General features: G+C 43.6%; 1 protein-coding gene across 9 annotated transcripts in view; it reads right to left on the bottom strand.

The window, feature by feature from the left end:
• LOC126237066 (sodium bicarbonate cotransporter 3) overlaps positions 1-19,024 on the bottom strand; it is a 1,007,081-nt gene that overhangs the window by 633,410 nt on the left and 354,647 nt on the right. For 7 of the 9 annotated variants that reach the window (XM_049946859.1, XM_049946851.1, XM_049946857.1 and 4 more), the window contains exon 1: positions 11,677-11,721. The exons of the other annotated variants lie outside the window; for them this stretch is intronic. In XM_049946859.1, the coding sequence (XP_049802816.1) occupies positions 11,677-11,678 (2 nt within the window). In that variant the 5' untranslated portion in view covers positions 11,679-11,721. Of the gene's footprint in view, positions 1-11,676; positions 11,722-19,024 lie in introns of those variants that run through there. 9 annotated transcript variants of the gene reach the window in all.

The raw sequence follows: 19,024 nt of genomic DNA, 5'->3' as shown, positions 1-19,024 counted from the left end.
CGTCAGAAGCTGCAAAGGACTTGGAAGAGCTGTTGAAAAGAATGTATCGTGTCTTGTAAAGAGATTATAAGATGAAAATCAACTGAAGTAAAACAATGGTAACCGAATGTAGTCCAGCTAAATCAGGTGATGATGAATGAATTAGATTAGGTAACGTGACACCTAAAGTAATAGATGAGTTTTGCTATTTGGCCAACAACATGATGCCCGGAATAGAGAGGATATAAAATGCTGATTGGCTATAGAACGAAAATTATTTCTGAAAAAGAGGAATTTGTAACCATTGAATGTGAATTTAAATATTATGAAGTCGAAAGGTATAGATTAGTACGGAAGTGAAAAAAGCACGATAACCAGTTCGGACACGCTGTGAATAAAGCTACTGAATTGGGCTACCACAGCAGAGTGCTGAAGATTAGTCATGTAGATCAGGTAAAAAAAAGTGAGGAAATACTGAACTTAATTGGGGAAAAAATAAATTTGTGGCACAAGTAAATTGAAAGGAGGGATCGCTTGATAGGAGAGATTCTAAAGGATCAAGGCATCGTCAATTTGGTGATGGAGGTAAATGTTATTGGGGTGGGGGAGGGGTATTGAAAATTGTAGAGAGAGGCCAAGGGAGGAATACAGTAAGCAAATTCAAATAAATGTAGGTTGCTGTTGTTATTTGGAGGTGAAGAGGCGTCGACAAGATAGTGTGGAGACCTGCATCAAATCAGTCTTCGGGCCGAACAACACACAACACATTGTCATACCAAACGCCGACAGTTCAACTAGCGAATTATGTATACCTATCTAACAGGGAGAGGCATATAATTTAAATTACCTGTTGTGCTCTCAGCTAAGTATGAAAGATAAGTTAGTCGTAGGAACAAAAAATGGTTCAAATGGCTGTAAGTACTATGGGACTTAATATCTGAGGTTATCAAATGGTTCAAATGGCTCTGAGCACTATGGGATTCAACACCTGAGGTGATCAGTTCCCTAGAATTTAGAACTACTTAAACCTAAATAACCTAAGGACGACACACACATCCATGCCCGAGGCAGGATTCGAACCTGCGACCGTAGCGGTCGCGCGGCTCCAGACTGAAGCGCCTAGAATCTGAGGTTATCAGTCCCCTACACTTAGAACTACTTAAACCTAACTAACCTAAAGACATCACACACAACCATGCCCGAGGCAGGATTCGAACCTGCGACCGTAGCACCAGCGCGGTTCCGGACTTCGTAGGAACAGAGAAGTCGTTCAGTCGATTCCGTGTGCACGTAATGCCGATAACAGCTGTTGATAGGAGCGGCTTAGACAGAAGACAGACTGTGACGGCCAGGCGGTAACACAAAACATCAGCCGGCCGCTGGTGGCCGAGCGGTTCTGGCGCTACAGTCTGGAACCGCGCGACCGCTACGGTCGCAGGTTCGAATCCTGCCTCGGGCATGGATGTGTGTGTTGTCCTTAGGTTAGTTAGGTTTAAGTAGTTCTAAGTGACTTATGACCTCAGCAGTTGAGTCCCATAGTGCTCAGAGCCATTTGAACCATTTGAACAAAACATCAAGGCACATCAGATGTCCACGTAGTGTAGTTACGAATTGGGTGTGTGTTGGATATGGACGAATGACGGTAAACCACCCTTGTCGAAGGTGAGCCTCATTCAGGAACCTGGACGTAGGAGGTTGAGCTGGACTGGAAACACAGGATACGTAATATAATTCTGTGGTACAGCAGATCACGGAGTTGTATGACGCGGACTACACTGTTAATTGCGTATTCTTGTAAATTAGCTCTCACAGCATGTGCATTGTCTTCTTGGCTCCGCTGTCACGTACATTTGCAGTGGGAAAGGTAGTATCATAATTGGGCACGAAACTGAGATGCTGAAGAACAATCACCTGACACCGAGAACCGATCACAGGTCAGCGTGAAACACACACACACACACACACACACACACACAAAATGGTTCAAATGGCTCTGAACACTATGGGACTTAACTGCTGTGGTCATCAGTCCCCTAGAACTTAGAACTACTTAAACTACTTAAACCTAACTAACCTAAGGACATCACACACATCCATGCCCGAGGCAGCATTCGAACCTGCGACTGTAGCGTTCCGCGCGGTTCCTGACTGTAGCGCCTACAAACTACAACTGCTCGGCCACTTCGCCCCCCCCCCACACACACACACACACTGCTGTGATACTGTGTGCATCCGAAAAAATCTTTCAAAATCAAGCTAGTGAAACCAATTTAGCAGGATTCCTCCACTGAGATATGGATAAGAACCAATCCGAAAAGCGACGAACATGGCCAGCAGTAGTAGTACTGCCGTTGTCGTCAGTATCCAGCTTAGATTCACTTCAACGATTCCCCCATTTTAATATATATATATATATATATATATATATATATATATATATATATATATATATGAGTGCCGTTCAGAAAGTAACCTCCGGTTGATTTAAAAAAATACACCAAGTTAAATAAAAATATTTTAATATATACATCTTACAACTACATCTTTGCACTATTTTTCTACATAGTCTCCATAGCGATTGAGGCACTTATCGTATCTCTTCACAAGCTTTGAAATTCCTTCTGCATAAAAATCACCCGCTTGTGCCTGGAGCCAGCCTGTGACCGCATCTTTGAGCTCTTCGTCGTCATCAAACCGCTGTGACCCGAGCCATTTCTTCAAATGCATGAAGAGGTGATAATCACTTGGCGCCAGGTCTGGGCTGTAAGGTGGATGGTTGATAACGTCCCACTTGAAGGACTCAAGAAGGGCTGTTGTTCTGCGAGCAGAGTGAGGACGGGCGTTATCGTGCAAAAAAACGATACCGGAAGTCAGCATACCACGGCGTTTGTTCTGTATAGCCCGTCGTAACTTTTTTATTGTTTCACAGTACACGTCTTGATTAATGGTCGTACCACGTTCCATGAATTCAACCAACAACACCCCTTTGGCATCCCAAAACACCGCTGCCATCAGTTTTCTGGCAGAAAAATCTTGCGAGGCTTTTCTTGGTTTGGTAGGCGAATTTGAATGTGCCCACATCTTTGATTGTTCTTTTGTCTCAGGGTTCACGTACTTAATCCAGGTTTCGTCACCGGTCACGATTCTGTTTAACAATGGTTCTCCTTCGTCCTCATAACGTGACAGAAAGTCTAATGCAGAGGCCATTCTTTGAGTTTTGTGGTGGTCGGTAAGAATTTTGGGCACCCATTGTGCACAGAACTTACGGTAACCCAATCTTGCTGTCACTATCTCGTACAAGAGAGTCTTATAAATCTGTGGAAAACCAGTAGACAACTCCGACATTGAGAAACGTCGATTTTCACGAACTTTTGCATCAACTGTCTGAACGAGTTCGTCAGTCACCAATGATGGTCTACCACTCCTCTCTTCATCATGAACGTTTTCTCGTCCACTTTTAAATAAACGTACCCATTCACGGACAACTCCTTCACTCATACCTCTTGGTCCGTACACGGCACAAAGCTCACGATGAATAGCTGCTGCAGAATATCCTTTGGCTGTAAAAAACCTTATGACAGCACGCACTTCACATTTGGCGGGGTTTTCTATTGCAGCACACATTTCAAACTGCCACAAAAACTAAACTAGCGCAGGTACGACGTTCACTCGACCACGGCTTGATGCCGACTGATCTGTTGAGTGCGTGAACGCACAGATGTCGTCGCTACTCCCCCCACAACCCGCACTGTGACCAATCGGAGGTTACTTTCTGAACCGCCCTCGTATATTGTGTGTGGTGGGAGGGGTAGGAGGGCATAATTGTCGTGAATCTACGCTGGATACTAAAGACAACGCCAGTACAGCTATTGTTGGCCTGTTAGCCATGTTCGTCGCTTCTCGGCTTGGTTCTTATCCATATCTCAGTGGCGGAGTCCTGCTAAATTGGTTTCACTAGCTTGATTTTTAAATTTATTTGATGCGAAGAGCCTCAACTTTGTAGTATTCCCACAGTATCACACCAATCTATGAAGTTTTCATGCCGGTTCACTACCTACAAGACACATCCACGGAAACTACGGAAATTTAGAGCATCAAGAGGTCGTCTAGTGCCAACAACTTGTATTTATGTACGACATCTTCATACGTTGAAAAGCCATGTCCAGGTGAACTGACGCTGATTTCGTGCAGAAGTTGGTCCGAAACGCTGTCTATTTGGTGATCGTAATCATTTCATCAGTAAAGATAATCCTAGCAAAGATATAGCACAGCAACCGTCTACAAACATTTACGGCTGTAGTACTTTGTGACAGGAAATCCTAAGAAAAGAAACAAACTCTGCTAAAATTCTTCTGTATTGTTTAGAAACATGACCATCCAGTTTCAATACATGGGTCTGTATTAAGGCTCCCTTGGAATAACAGATAAGAAAATGAAGAGCACAGTGTAGTACTTAATGTAACATGATTAATAAAAAAAATGTTCAAATGTGTGCGAAATCTTATGGGACTTAACTGCTAAGGTCATCAGTCCCTAAGCTTACACACTACTTAAACTAAATTATCCTGAGGACAAACACACACACCCATGCCCGAGGGAGGACTCGAACCTCCGCCGGTACCAGCCGCACAGTCCATGACTGCAGCGCCTCAGACCATGATTAATCACAGCTGATGACAACCAACTGCATAAGCTTGAAAAGCTTCACTTAAGCTTTCAATCTGAAAAGCAGATCAAAAAAATTCCTTCAAGAAAGGACCACATTAACTAGGAACTACCTGCATCCCATTGTTCCGCATGATCGTTACATGATTTTATAGCTCAAGCCTATGTTTTCAGGTATAAAGTATGATTAGACTTAACCGTGGTAAGGTATAGGAGTCCTATTAGGCTAGGTTTAAATGGAACTGAAACTTGAAAAAACGTGTGTCTACGCGCATCGGCTTTACACGTGGTCTATTTTTCAATATTCTTTCGCTGTTAATAGTGTCAAATGCTATATCTCTCTTATTCTTTTCATGAGATACACAATACCGTAAAAGGTACGTAACTTCGTTAAGAAATAGTTTGTTTTATATCTTGGTAAATGAAAACACTTCGGTTTTTTACCCTGTAGCGAAATACTTATTCCTTAACGTACAAACATGTAACGTAACCTACATTTCGATGCCTGTCAGGGGCTGAGGCAGCTTTAGTGTCTGCGCGTTAGTTAGACAACTATATACATAACTGGTGATGTGACAGACGCTAAACGTCGTGTTCACAACCCATTGTACTTGTACTAACAAGTGATCGCAGCGCACCTTTGTCGTCCTTTGTTGTAATCTCCGACATCACTAGCGCCTCTGGCCGCAAATTCGGCCCTGAGCAGGTATCCCGCGCTCACCTCCGTCAACATCATTACGCGTCGAGATGTGCTAGTTGCTTGCGGCGCCTGGGCGGTACTGTTCCGTCTGGTCAAGGTGATGACTGAGCAAGCGGCGAGGGAACTGGTAGCGGCCAGAATAAACACGTCGCAGTTCTGACGTCGCCGCGATTCCCGGGCGGATGTCCTTCAATTATACACTGGGGCATTAAGCGCTTATTTCACAGTACTTCAGTGGCACCAGGTAAGCCATCATTGTAGTCCCGTCTTCCACTAATGTAGTGTCTTGTCAAAATACAATGGCAGCAATTTTAAGACATTTTTATCTGCTCACGTTGTAATGTACTGAAGCTTTAGTTACCGCCTGTTTTCATGAATAATCACTGCTAAGTGTACGTATTCTACAACAGAGTGAACCAGATGTAACGAAAATATAGCCCTGCACATATACTGTATATTTTAAATATATTTAATTTTATTTGTAATAGGTGTGTGTAATGGAATTAAGTTGGAGGAGAAGCAAGTGTTTAATATATGCTCCAAATTTGTTTGTATTTTAAATGTAAGAGCACTTTTCAGATGTCCATAAATTGTAAAATAAGGAAAGGAAACAAGTACGACAGGTGGATGCATGGATGGATGGACGGATGAATGGAACGAACGTGAGGATGATACACACTACTGTTTATAAAAAGTGAAACACTCAGAAGCAACGGTCTTCAACACGCCACGATAAGACGACGTGTTCAACAGCGGAACCACTATAAGTGATTTAAATGTCAGAGATGTGGTGTGCACGTAGGCCCAAAAACGTCCTCTTTTGTGTGACCGTACAGGTCAGTGTTACACAACGCTCAGTCGGTGCGGAGCCATCACACAAGGCGGGAAAGAGTGACCAGGTGCCACTATGCCTCGATGATATCACAGGTTGGAATAAAGGCATCTGAGTGCGTTCGAACAGCGCAGAATGACTGGTGACTCGGTGGCGGGTCTGTCGTTCCGTGACTGCTCGGCTTGTACAGGGTATGTTGCTTCAACAGCGAGATTTCCATCTTGCCCGCTTGGCCCTAATGGCTAGAAGCTCTTCGTCCACAGTGTTTGCGCGTCATTGGAGCACTGGAGGCAATTTGAACAGCTATCGCTACATCGGGGAGGTTTTACAGCTCGGGGCTCTGCCCCTCTTCCAGGCCGTTGCAAATGCCGTATTTCAGCAGGACAGCGCCCGGTCTCGTGTGGCGAGGAATGTGCAAGCCTTATTCGAAGAACGACGACTGCCACTGCTTCTCCGGCCCGCACTTTCGCCCATCGAAAACGTCCGGGATATGATCAGTAGGCAGTCACAACTGATGTTTTGTGGACACGCCTACAAACCGCGTGGCAGAGTATTCCCCAACAACAGGTGCTCATTAATTCTATGCCACGACATCTAGCGACTCTGATTGCACTGAATTTCCACAATCATAGGACATGTACAGTTCTGTAAATCTAATCATGTAGCAAATTTCATTGTGATCCTATTTCTCGGTCTTGGTGCTTCCCTTTTTCCAAACAGTAGTGTAGTAAATGTCTCGTTGGCAACGACGTCATTTGAGACGCAGCACAAGATTGTATCGGACGAGGATGGGGAAGGAAATCGACGGCATGCGTTTGGAAACAAATCATCGTCGCACAGTACAACCATAAAGAAAAGATTGTAATTCTGAAGTCGGAGGTTTCTTTCTAACAAAGACTGGGAGCTTTTGAACATGGACATGCAATACTTATCATTTGATGAGAACAATATGATTTTCGAATTTCTAAACAAAATTCTTAACAACAGTTTTTGCAAAATGAACAGAAGCAAAATTTGGAGTTACTTGAAGCTTATAAGCATTCATTTTTATCTTTTTTACTGTGCTCCATATAATGGTGTATTATTCCTGGGTATTTTTTATTCATTTTACATTTTATTCATCAAACGCAACAAGCGGTTAACTATATTATTTATGAACCGCCTCCGTAGCCGAATAGTTAGCGACGCTGCCTTCGGTGCTACAGGACCGGGGTTGAATTTCCGGACCTCCTCGAAATTTTCTGAGGTAGAGGCCTAATCCGTCAGAGGTGTTTTTACTTTTATATACAATGCATGGACAAAAGTAAGGAAACACCAAAAACACAACACACTACCACGCTTATACAGTATAGAAAAACCGTTGGCATTCAAAACACCTTCCAGTCATCTTCAGCCATTCTGCCCGCAAAACAGCGGAAAGTTCAGACAGCTGTCACACAGCCTTCTCTCCAAACACGCAAAAGTACTGAGATCTGATGACTGTGTTAGCAAGGCGAGATGCGAGAATATATCCTCGTTCCCACAATACCAGTCCCGGACGAGTGAGCTATGTGAACAGGGACCCCTACGTCTTGGTACACATCACCACCATCGGTGAGAAAACATTGTACCATGCAATGGACCTGATGAACCTAAATGGTGACATAATCCTTGGCAATAATTCGACCTTACTGAGTAACCGTAGGGCCCATGTAATAACGGCTGCCAAAATCCTCACCGTAGCCCCATCACGTTTCTCTCTGGGCACGTATATGGGACCAAAAGTTTGAAACAGTGAAATAAGACTCGTCCGAGCAAATGACTTCCCCATTTTTTTTCTGCTGCTCCAGGTTCTATGGCTTTGCCTCCACCTTTCCCTGTTACGTGCTTTTGCATCACCGAAGAGTCGTTTTGGAGTCCCTGCTCGCGGAACTCCCTTGTGTTGTTTTGTTGCTGACAGGGTCCGCGAGTGCGACATTCAGTTCTGCTGTGGCTTTTGCAGTTGCCGTCATAATGCTCTTCAGTGGCCCTCTGTCGCTATCAGTCAACAGAGCTTTCGTCCCCTTCGTGGCTTAGCGGACGATGCTCTTCCGCTATCCGCGGTATAAATCTTCTATATGGCGCCTCTTGAAACGCCGCACACTCGGCTACCTTCTATACCTTACTACACCATAAATTACCCACATTCGAATTCACTTAAATGCGACATAATTCCCTCACAGCTACTGACAACGCTGTTCTAATCACGATTGATACTTGCAGCATATTTAGAACACTGCAAAGGTGCCATTCGTTGCAAATACAACAGCACAACATGCAGGCTTGCGTAGCATTTGTATTTTATGTTCAAGCATGTATTCCTCGCCAAAGTTTTGTCCAAACCTGCATTATATGCGTATCTATTTAAAAATATCGTGTGTACAAACATCATCACTGAAGTCTTTAAAATAAAACGTAAACTTCCAATGGCCCTGGAGTGCCCACCGGTACTGACCGACCGCCGTGTCATCCTCTAAAATAGTGCCGTAGGCTATGGTATGGGGTCAGCACACCGCGCTTCCGGCCAGTGTCGGTTTCCGTGACCTGGAGCCGCTAATTTGGCCTCGCGGAGCTGAATGCAGGTCGTTCCGAGGACAAATTCCTGGCAGCAATTTTTAACTGAAAAGTTGGTAGACAAGATTTTTCGTTAAAGTTTTACTAGGTCTTATTATTTGTAAAAGTATTTTGCAGAACATATATTAAATATTCTCGCTGCCAAACTGGATCGTGGTTGCACCATTAACTAAGCGCCGTATCTACTTAAGACTCCCGGAACATTAACATTAATGTTTTTCGAAATGTGATGCTACTGAATCTGAGCTAACATTTTAACTTCTCTTGCAGAAAGCATGTTTCATTGTAAGCGGCCTTCCATCACCGAACGCATGTAACAGAAAGAGATTAAAGCATTTGTGTTGTCGACCGCGAATGCAGTTGCTTACGCTGAAGGGGGATTGCGTGGAAAGCACACGCTACTCTAACCAGAAGCAAACTAACAATCAAATTACAGCACATGGATTACGGGTTAAATTCCCGTCGTCCCCGAGGTCATTACAGGCGGAGCACATGCTCGACTGGAAGAGGAGCCATCCTGGCAATCGCTTTGAGCGATTTAGGGAAAATACGGAAAACCTTAATCTGGGTGGAATGACTGGGACTTTGATCGCCGTCCTCCTGAATACGAGCCCAGTGTGTTGAGTACTGCACCACCACTCACCTTCCAAATAGAAGTACTGTATACCATCAAAAGCTCTTAAAAAGATGATTAAGTAAATATAAGCTACCGATAAGATATTTCTTCCACATATTGGGACAACCAGAACTTCTTTTAGCATTCTTCAGGTTGCTTGAATCAGCATCGAGAAAGGAAAATTAAGCAACAAGTACTCACGTCCCTCCAATCCGCTATGGCGTAACAACATACGAAACACACACTCTTCCCAGAGAAAACAAGCTTTTGCGACTGACGTACGGACAAACGAAAGGAGCGTTACAAACATACATTTGGCGTTGGTGTACTTTAGCCATCAAGCGGCTCAAAACGCGCACAACCCAAATCAAGACATGGAGACTGGGATCTGGACCTCACTCTTCCAGAAAGCGAGTGCAGTATGTTACCTACCTCGCTTCGTAGTTGATGGTAATTTTTTTTCCAGTTTCACTCACGGTTGAGCTCAAAAAGTTTTATTTGTGGTGACTAGTTTCGGACTACAGTGTCCATTCTCAAACCTTCTCAAGCCTTCGTCGTAAATGTTTACACACATTTTCACCACTGCACACATATGCAACAGCCATACTTGATATACAAGATCCAGTGAGTTCACAAGGACTAGAAACGACAGCTCACTCCAGCTGTACTTGGTATAATGACCAGTATCTGTATGCCAGAGTCAATACATTAAGTGTGGTATATTTGGAATAATAACTTTCTCTTTGATATCTGGGATAAATGCACTCCGTCTTCAGGCCGTAAGTGACCCATCGGGGCCATCCGACCACCGTGTCATCCTCAGATGAGAATGCAGATAGGGGGGAGGCATGTGGTCAGCACATCGCTCTCCCGGTCGTTACGATGGTTTTCTTGACCGGAGCCGCTACTATTCGGTCAAGGTGCTCCTCAGTTGGCATCACGAGGCTGAGTGCACCCCGAAAAATGGCAACAACGCATGGCAACCCAGATGGTCAGCCATCCAAGTGCCAGTAATCTGACGGAAGCTGGTGTATACACTGTGGCAACGCCGTTGCATGATGTAATAGACGAATTAATCTCTTCCAAACAGTGACATTTGTATCTTGTACAACTATTTCTGTTTTATACATATACAGGGTGTTCCAGAAATGTAGGTACAAACTTAGAGGGGTTGTAGAGGATGTCTTGAGGAACAAATCGAGGATAGGAAGCCGTGTTCGGAAATGTCATGAAGTGATGCTACAGAGCGCCGAAGTTATAGGTGCCAGCGCTTATTACTAGGCCACCCCTTTGCCAGCAAATGTGGCACAGTAGGCTGCCGAATTGTAGGCGGAACGCCTCGCAATATTGTCTGTTATTCAGTGATCACGAATGATACCCACGATCACCAGTGGAGAAGATGGAGTTAGCTGCTGCTTAAAAAGTCCTTGTCTCCTATGAATGCAATGCTCTGTTGCCTCAATAGACGATGGTTTGGGACACAGTTTTCCATCTGCATTTGTTCTTCTCCTGGAATTCTGTAAAAACTCCTGTTTTTCGGAAAACAGGAGAAAAATAAACTGCAGATGGAAACACATGGCCTAAACTGTCATCCGCCGAGACAACACAGCATTGCTTTCGTAGGAGACGATGCCTGTCTACAGAACAGATACTCTCCATCTCCTCCATTGACGACCGTGGCAAACAATCGCGATCGCACTGCCAAATATTCCGCCAATGGTCCGTCAGTGTACAAACTCAAGCTTGCTGTCGAAGGAGTGGCCTAGTGGCAGGGCTGACGCCTATAACTTCGACGCTCTTGTGTGTCGTTGGATGACGTTTCTGGTTCAAATGGTTCAAATGGCTCTGAGCACTATGGGACTTAACTTCTAAGGTCATCAGTCCCCTAGAACTTAGAACTACTTAAACCTAACTAACCTAAGGACATCACACACATCCATGCCCGGGGCAGGATTCGAACCTGCGACCGTAGCGGTCGCGCGGTGACGTTTCTAGGCACAGGTTCGTATCCTCGATGTGTTCCTCAGGACACCCTCTGCAACCCCTCGAATTTAGTCGCAGGTTTTCTGGAACACTCTGTATAAAAATATCAGTTGCAGTTGTTTCATGTGTATGCACTGGTGAATATGTACGTTAACAGTTACGACGTAGGCTACAGTTTGAGACTCGACAACGTAATCCGAAACTAATCACCACAAATATAAAATTTTGAATAAAACTAAGACAGACTCTAGAAAAAATAAAATTTATAAATCCAAATTTCTGGTCCAAGTTGGTGGTCCTCGCTATTACATTATGTAGAAACTTCATCACAGCTTGATCATACGGGAAGAAGAGTTTGGCCCGGAGATGGAAGACACACATTCTTTCTGCAGACGGTCTTGATGGATGGTACAAACTCCAGGGGGATTGCCGAGCTGTTCCTTAATAAGCGCCTTGGCGCCTTGCCGCGAACTTCGCGAATTACGGCCGGCATACTTCACCTCGCGCAGCGCGGGATGTAACGTCCAGGCCACCGACGGGCGCTGGCAACTGAGCGGCGGGGCGCTGCCAGGTTAGCGACGGCTGGCACGTCATTAACTGCGCGGAGCCGTGGTTCTCATAGGGTTAAGGCTGCAGGCGGGCCGGCAGCGCGAAATGAGGGCCCGGGGCGGGCGAATCGATGCGGCTGCACCGGTGGACCGACCAGCGGGCTGTGCCGTGCCTCCTGCTGTGTCCACGATAAACGGGCGGTCGATGCGCGCGCTGCACCGCGCCCCACATACCACCGATGTAGGTGCTTCTCTCCAAAGTACGACGACCGTAACTCTACCCGGCTCGTCCTTTGTGTTAGCCTAGACGGCACTGCCAATCTCTAATGGGCCCTATTAGCAGAATTAAACAGTGGAGTGGAAATAAAAGTTTGCAATAAAATCATTTCATAATCTTGTAGAGCCGCCGCAAGCCGCATGTTAACTTTTTCTTTGTCGTCCGTGCTTCACTCGACCAACGCGAAGATCTTCAGGACTGTGGAAACACGAACGTGCTATAATTTTAATTAATTTTGTGTTTATACTAGTTGCTGGTGAGGAGGAAAGTTAGTTATTAGTATTTTATTAATGATCTCATTCATAAGCAGCCATATCATAGTCTCTCATGAAAGTTATAATTAAGCTTTACTTGTTTAATCAGAATCGGACGATGACTCTCCTTGTCCGCAGTCTCGATGATTCGAAGCGATCTGCAATCCTGTGTAAATAAAATGTCTTGGTTTTCTTGCGTTGCGTAGTCAGTCGGGAAACCTCAGATCAAGCGGAAAGTTTGCTTTGGTAGAGTTTAATTATCCGATGTAATAATGGAGCTCTTGGATCTAATAATTGCAGGTTCGTTTCCAATTCATCGGAAGTTCCCTTGTGATTACCAACGAAACGACACCTCCGTACAAATTTCCAATTAGAGAATACATATATAATGAAATTCCTTACACACCTTTGATGTAATTGCTCAGTATATATTTTCTTGAGTAGCATACAATATATGTTCAATCTCTTTCTTCCAGTAACCTCGATAGCAAAATTACAATTATTCAATGCGGCTATCCGGCACGGAGAAGATCCTAGAAGTCCTCTCAACACACACCAGAGAGAATATTACAAAGAGTAATTATGCGCTCATGGATGCTCATGGAGCATCCGGACCAGACGAGATACCCTTAAGATTCTACAGTGATTATGCTAAAGAACTTGCCCCCTTTCTATCAGCAATTTATCGTAGATCTCTGGAAGAACGTAAAGTACCTAGCGACTGGAAGAAAGCACAGGTCGTTCCCATTTTCAAGAAGGGTCATAAATCAGATGCGAATAATTATAGGCCTATTTCACTTACGTCAATCTGTTGTAGAATAATGGAACATGTTTTGTGTTCTCGTATTATGACGTTCTTAGATAATACAAATCTCCTTCATCATAACCAACATGGATTCCGCAAACAGAGATCATGTGAAACCCAGCTCGCCCTATTTGCCCAAGAAATTCACAGTGCCGTAGACACTGGCGAGCAGATTGATGCCGTATTCCTGGACTTCAGGAAGGCATTTGATACGGTTCCGCACTTACGTTTAGTGAAAAAAATACGTGCTTACGGAATATCGGACCAGGTTTGTGATTGGATTCAGGATTTCCTAGAAGAAAGAACACAACATGTCATTCTTAACGGTTCAAAATCTGCAGATGTAGAGGTAATTTCGGGAGTACCGCAAGGAAGCGTGATAGGACCTTTATTGTTTACAATATACATAAATGACTTAGTTGACAACATCGGTAGCTCCGTGAGGCTATTTGCAGATGACACGGTTGTCTACAAGAAAGTAGCAACATCAGAAGACTCGTACGTACTCCAGGAAGACCTGCAGAGGATTAATGAATGGTGCGACAGCTGGCAGCTTTCCCTAAACGTAGATAAATGTAATATAATGCGCATACATAGGGGCAGAAATCCATTCCAGTACGATTATGCCATAGGTGGTAAATCATTGGAAGCGGTAACGACCGTAAAATACTTAGGAGTTACTATCCGGAGCGATCTGAAGTGGAATGATCACATAAAACAAATAGTGGGAAAAGCAGGCGCCAGGTTGAGATTCATAGGAAGAATTCTAAGAAAATGTGACTCATCGACGAAAGAAGTAGCTTACAAAACGCTTGTTCGTCCGATTCTTGAGTATTGCTCATCAGTATGGGACCCTTACCAGGTTGGATTAATAGAAGAGATAGACATGATCCAGCGAAAAGCAGCGCGATTCGTCATGGGGACATTTAGTCAGCGCGAGAGCGTTACGGAGATGCTGAACAAGCTCCAGTGGCGGACACTTCAAGAAAGGCGTTACGCAATACGGAGAGGTTTATTATCGAAATTACGAGAGAGCACATTCCGGGAAGAGATGGGCAACATATTACTACCGCCCACATATATCTCGCGTAATGATCACAACGAAAAGACCCGAGAAATTAGAGCAAATACGGAGACTTACAAGCAGTCGTTCTTCCCACGCACAATTCGTGAATGGAACAGGGAAGGGGGGATCAGATAGTGGTACAATAAGTACCCTCCGCCACACACCGTAAGGTGGCTCGCGGAGTATAGATGTAGATGTAGATGAATAGTAATAGTACTGTACTACTTTGCGCATCGATTCTGCGAGTATATAGATGGTCAAGCAGGAAACGTAATTCACTCATAGAATTGTGCAGGGATAACTAGTAGAATATAAAGAGACATTACAGTGTTACACCTCTATACAGTAGAATAAATTCACAGATTCAACTTACAACATTTTAACTTACGTATTCAAGGGCCACGTATTACAAATATTGGGCTGTGTACAGCACCACCGTCATACATAAAATAGAGTAAGTTGGTTGTGCACAGTTAATGTAAACTCTCTGGTCAGGTGCATTCTACTCGTAAGCTTAAACAGGAAGACATACGATTTTCTGTTGAACGAGACGAGGCACTATAGATATGCGCTTTCGTTGACACTATCATGAAGCCTAATGCAAAGTTGTGTAATACGAGAAACACTAATATCACTGAACTGTGGCAACTATCTGCCACATTTCAGAGCGTTCACACAGAAAAAGACTAAAAAACGGATCTGGTTATTAAAATAACTCTCAAAGACACAGTAAAATTACAAACTGAAATTATAATTGCCACTTTTATAGGCCTTAATACATATGTCAAGTACATAATAGGTTTTCAGTGGCTTTAAAACTGACACATATTAACGTAGATCAAACATTCAAACGTGGCGGCACTACTTCTCTTATTCATGAGTATAAGCAAATATGTGTATGTACCAAACACGTGGTTTGTATATAAATATGTATATTAGAAATACCTTCCTCTCCACATACTGTACTCTAGTAGTAATAGATGTAAGAGGAATTGTGCCACCGAGTCTGAATGGTAATTTAATCTACATTAATATATGTCGGTTTTAGTGCCATTAATAGTAGTATGTTATATGCATGGCATGTGCATTAACGTCTCCAAAGATGCAGTTATAATTTCACTTTGTAATTTGACTATGTCTGTTTAAAATTATCTTTAGTAACCACGTATGTTTTTTGTATTTTTATGTGTCAACGCCCAAAAAAGGGCGGATATTTGCCATAGTTTCGTATATTAGTGTTTTTTATATTACATAGCTTTATATTAGCCTTTATGCGGTAGATTCAACGAAAGCGAATGTCTTTAGGACTTTGACTCGCTCAGCTAGGAGTCGTATGTGTTGTAGAGTGCACCTGATCACAGAATTTACGTTAACGGTACTCAACCATCTTACTCCATTTTATGTATGACGGTTGCGCCATACACAGCCTGCCTGATATTTGTAACATGTGCCCCTTGGCTATTTAACGTAAGTTACAATGTTGTCATTCGAATCTGTGAATTTATCTTATTATATGGTGATATGATATGCTTTATTTCCACAGTTCCATAGGTGCTCGCGTTGATCGAGTCAAACATGTAAAATAAAGAAACAAGTTGCGTGCAACTTGTGGCGGCCCTACAGTTTTAATTTCTAAGTTCGCTGTTCCCCTGCAAGCAAATTCCTGTGCTCGATAAAATAATTACTCTTTCCACAGAAATGGTAAAACAGTTACAAACTTCTAAATAATCGAGCGAGTGCATTCTTGTGTTTATAATGAAAGAGCGTTATTAAATTTGCATTGCGTGATAAAGGTCAGCGACGAAAATATCTTAACACATTCGCTGTTAAAAGCAAGTGGCTTCAAGATAAGCTGATACGAGTATGCCAAGACGCCATCTGGAGTTCCTAAAAGGAATTAGATCATGTCGGCGCACACTTTGCTGCATAGTGAAAATTTCACTCTAGGAACAATTTCGTTTGTTTTCACTAAACACACCAAATACATCTGAAAATAAAACGACACAATTCTACTATACAAGTAAAGTAAAGCCGGCCGGTGTGGCAGAGCGGTTCTAAGCGCTACAGTCTGGATGGATTGGATTGGATTGTTTGGGGGAAGAGACCAAACAGCGAGGTCATCGGTCTCATCGGATTAGGGAAGGACGTCGGCCGTGCCCTTTCAAAGGAACCATCCCAGCATTTGCCTGAAGTGATTTAGGGAAATCACGGAAAACCTAAATCAGGATGGGCGGACGCGGGATTGAACCGTCATCCTCCCGAATGCGAGCTACAGTCGGGAACCTCGCGACCGCTACGGTCGCAGGTTCGAATCCTGCCTCGGGCATGGATGTTGTGATGTCCTTAGGTTAGTTAGATTTAAGTAGTTCTAAGTTCTAGACGACTGATGACCTGAGAAGTTAAGTCCCATAGTGCTCAGAGCCATTTGAACCATTTTGTAAAGTAAACGATAAACGTCTACTACACACGTCAAAGTACTTGAGGCACGTTTACTACGCACGTAGAATAAACCAGATACATCTACAACACTCTCAAAGTAAACCAGACACGTCGGGTAGAAGTGTAAATTAATCTGATGTGTTAATTAATCTTCACAACGACCCAGTTGGCCACACTGACATAGCCGGTCACGCGGCCGCATCGATCCAACTGGCTACTTGCAGCTGACATTTTATATGAGCGGTGTGCTGCTAAAGAATTCAAATTTGGGAAGTTGTCTGTGTTTGCCGCCAGTATTCATTCTGATACAAGTGAAGGTTTTATAGTGGTTCAGAAATTTGATTGTATGCCATAGAGAACTTGTATGAGGATGAAAGCTGGCGAGTCACATCCTGAGATGTTAAATGTGGTAGTGTCCTGCAGAATAATTTCACGTCTGTGGACTCAGCATCAATCAATGTGAGGGTTTCGAAGCAGCTCAGGGAAAGATTGTTCAGGAGCAGCTCATACCAAAGACATCACTATCTTTCATTCACAGCGCGTTTGAATGCGTTTGGTTAGCACCACAGCAACAAAGAGCCCTGAACAGTGACAAGATGTGGACTGTCAATACGCCACCGTGCTAGCCTACAACAATATAAAGTGCTCGCTCTTGTAGTGACCAGTACGTGAGTGCTTCAGGCTGACACCATCTCACGAATTTCCATGGTAAAAATTGTACCTGGAATGTAATCTTTATGGACATGTCTAGGATTTGCCCCACACTTTGTTGCTCCTCATGTTACTACTGTTGGGCAGACGTTTATTTCCTTTTGAACCTTTATGACTGCAACTGAAACCGTGCTGCGTAGTTACGATGCTGACTGGTTGTCCCTTATCACCATGTTCTCTTCAGTCCAGAGACTGGTTTGATGCAGCTCACCATACGCTTTAGAGATCTATAGAAACGACCAAGAACCTTGCAGAGTAACAACATTGGACTGTCAATACGACATCGTGCTGTTAATTCGTTTACTTATGCACTTCTCCACTGACGCAAAAAAAATTTCTTCTCTGTTGCTTCAGTAAAAATAAATAAATGTCGTGTGACTAGGGCCTCCCGTTGGGTAGTCCGTTCGATTTAGAGCAGGGCTTAACAACTGGCCCGTTTTGAGCGCTAGTACTCGCGTCTGCTCAGGCACGTGCTCGCGAGCAGGTGCAAGGTCGCGGAGTATGGAGGGAGGGGAAATGCGCGCGCACGTTTGAATGTGATCTCGCGTTCTTAGCAGATTTAACTAGCCATCTGAATGCTTTGAACATTTTACTACAAGGTAAAGATCTGCTAATTACTCATTTCATAGATCGAATACGAGTTTTTAAAATGAAATTGACACTTTGGGTGAGTCAGCTGGAAACAGGAAACCTAGCTCATTTTCCTAAATTATCATCCATGCAAGTTGTTCACAAAGACTGTGAACGTTATTCACATAGTTTAGTTGATCAGCGCTTTCAAGATCTGACAGCACTAGACAGTGATTTTGATCTGTTCTCTCCATATTCAGCGAATATTTAAGAGATTGGTCCTGAGCTGCAGCAAGAAATTATTGACCTGCAGTGTGACAGAGAATATGGAGACAAATTTCAGAACAAGATAAACATTTTGGAATTCTACAGATACTTCCCTCAGGATAGATTTCCTCGTTTGCACAAACTGGCGGCTACAATAATATCAATGTTCGGTTCCACGTATGATTGTGAACAACTGTTCTCTGCAATGAAATGTAACAAGACGCGCCTGAGAAACGCATTGTCTGATCGAAATTTAAACTGCACGCTGCGCCTAAAATGCACAAGAACAATTACTCCGAACATAGACGCAATTGTAAAGGGCAAAAAGTACAAGATAACCGAGAATCCCACTCTTCAGTGACACCTTTTATTGTGTAACAGTTCACAAATTAATGCGAATGTAGAGGCGTACACTAAGCTAATAAAATTATGTGGCATGTGTACATTCTCCTTTATTTGTTTGATTTGTCGCAGTAATAATTCGTGAGTGATATCCCTGCAGGTGGCCGCGGATTTACATTGACTGGCGGCAGCTGTTGTGTGCCCCACGTGACTTTCCCCACTCTCCGCTCTGGTCCGGTAGTGGGGGTAGCGTGCTCGCGCTGCTCCGTGCTCGCGCCTTGCTCCTCACAGCTTGCTCTGCGAGCACGTATGTTGTGAAGCCCTGATTTAGAGAATCTCCTACATTTGTCTGCATGAGTATACTCCAGCATAAAAATT

The sequence above is a fragment of the Schistocerca nitens genome, chromosome 2 (assembly GCF_023898315.1).
Source record: "Schistocerca nitens isolate TAMUIC-IGC-003100 chromosome 2, iqSchNite1.1, whole genome shotgun sequence".
Taxonomy (NCBI): domain Eukaryota; kingdom Metazoa; phylum Arthropoda; class Insecta; order Orthoptera; family Acrididae; genus Schistocerca; species Schistocerca nitens.
This window is presented reverse-complemented; position numbering and strand designations above follow the sequence as displayed.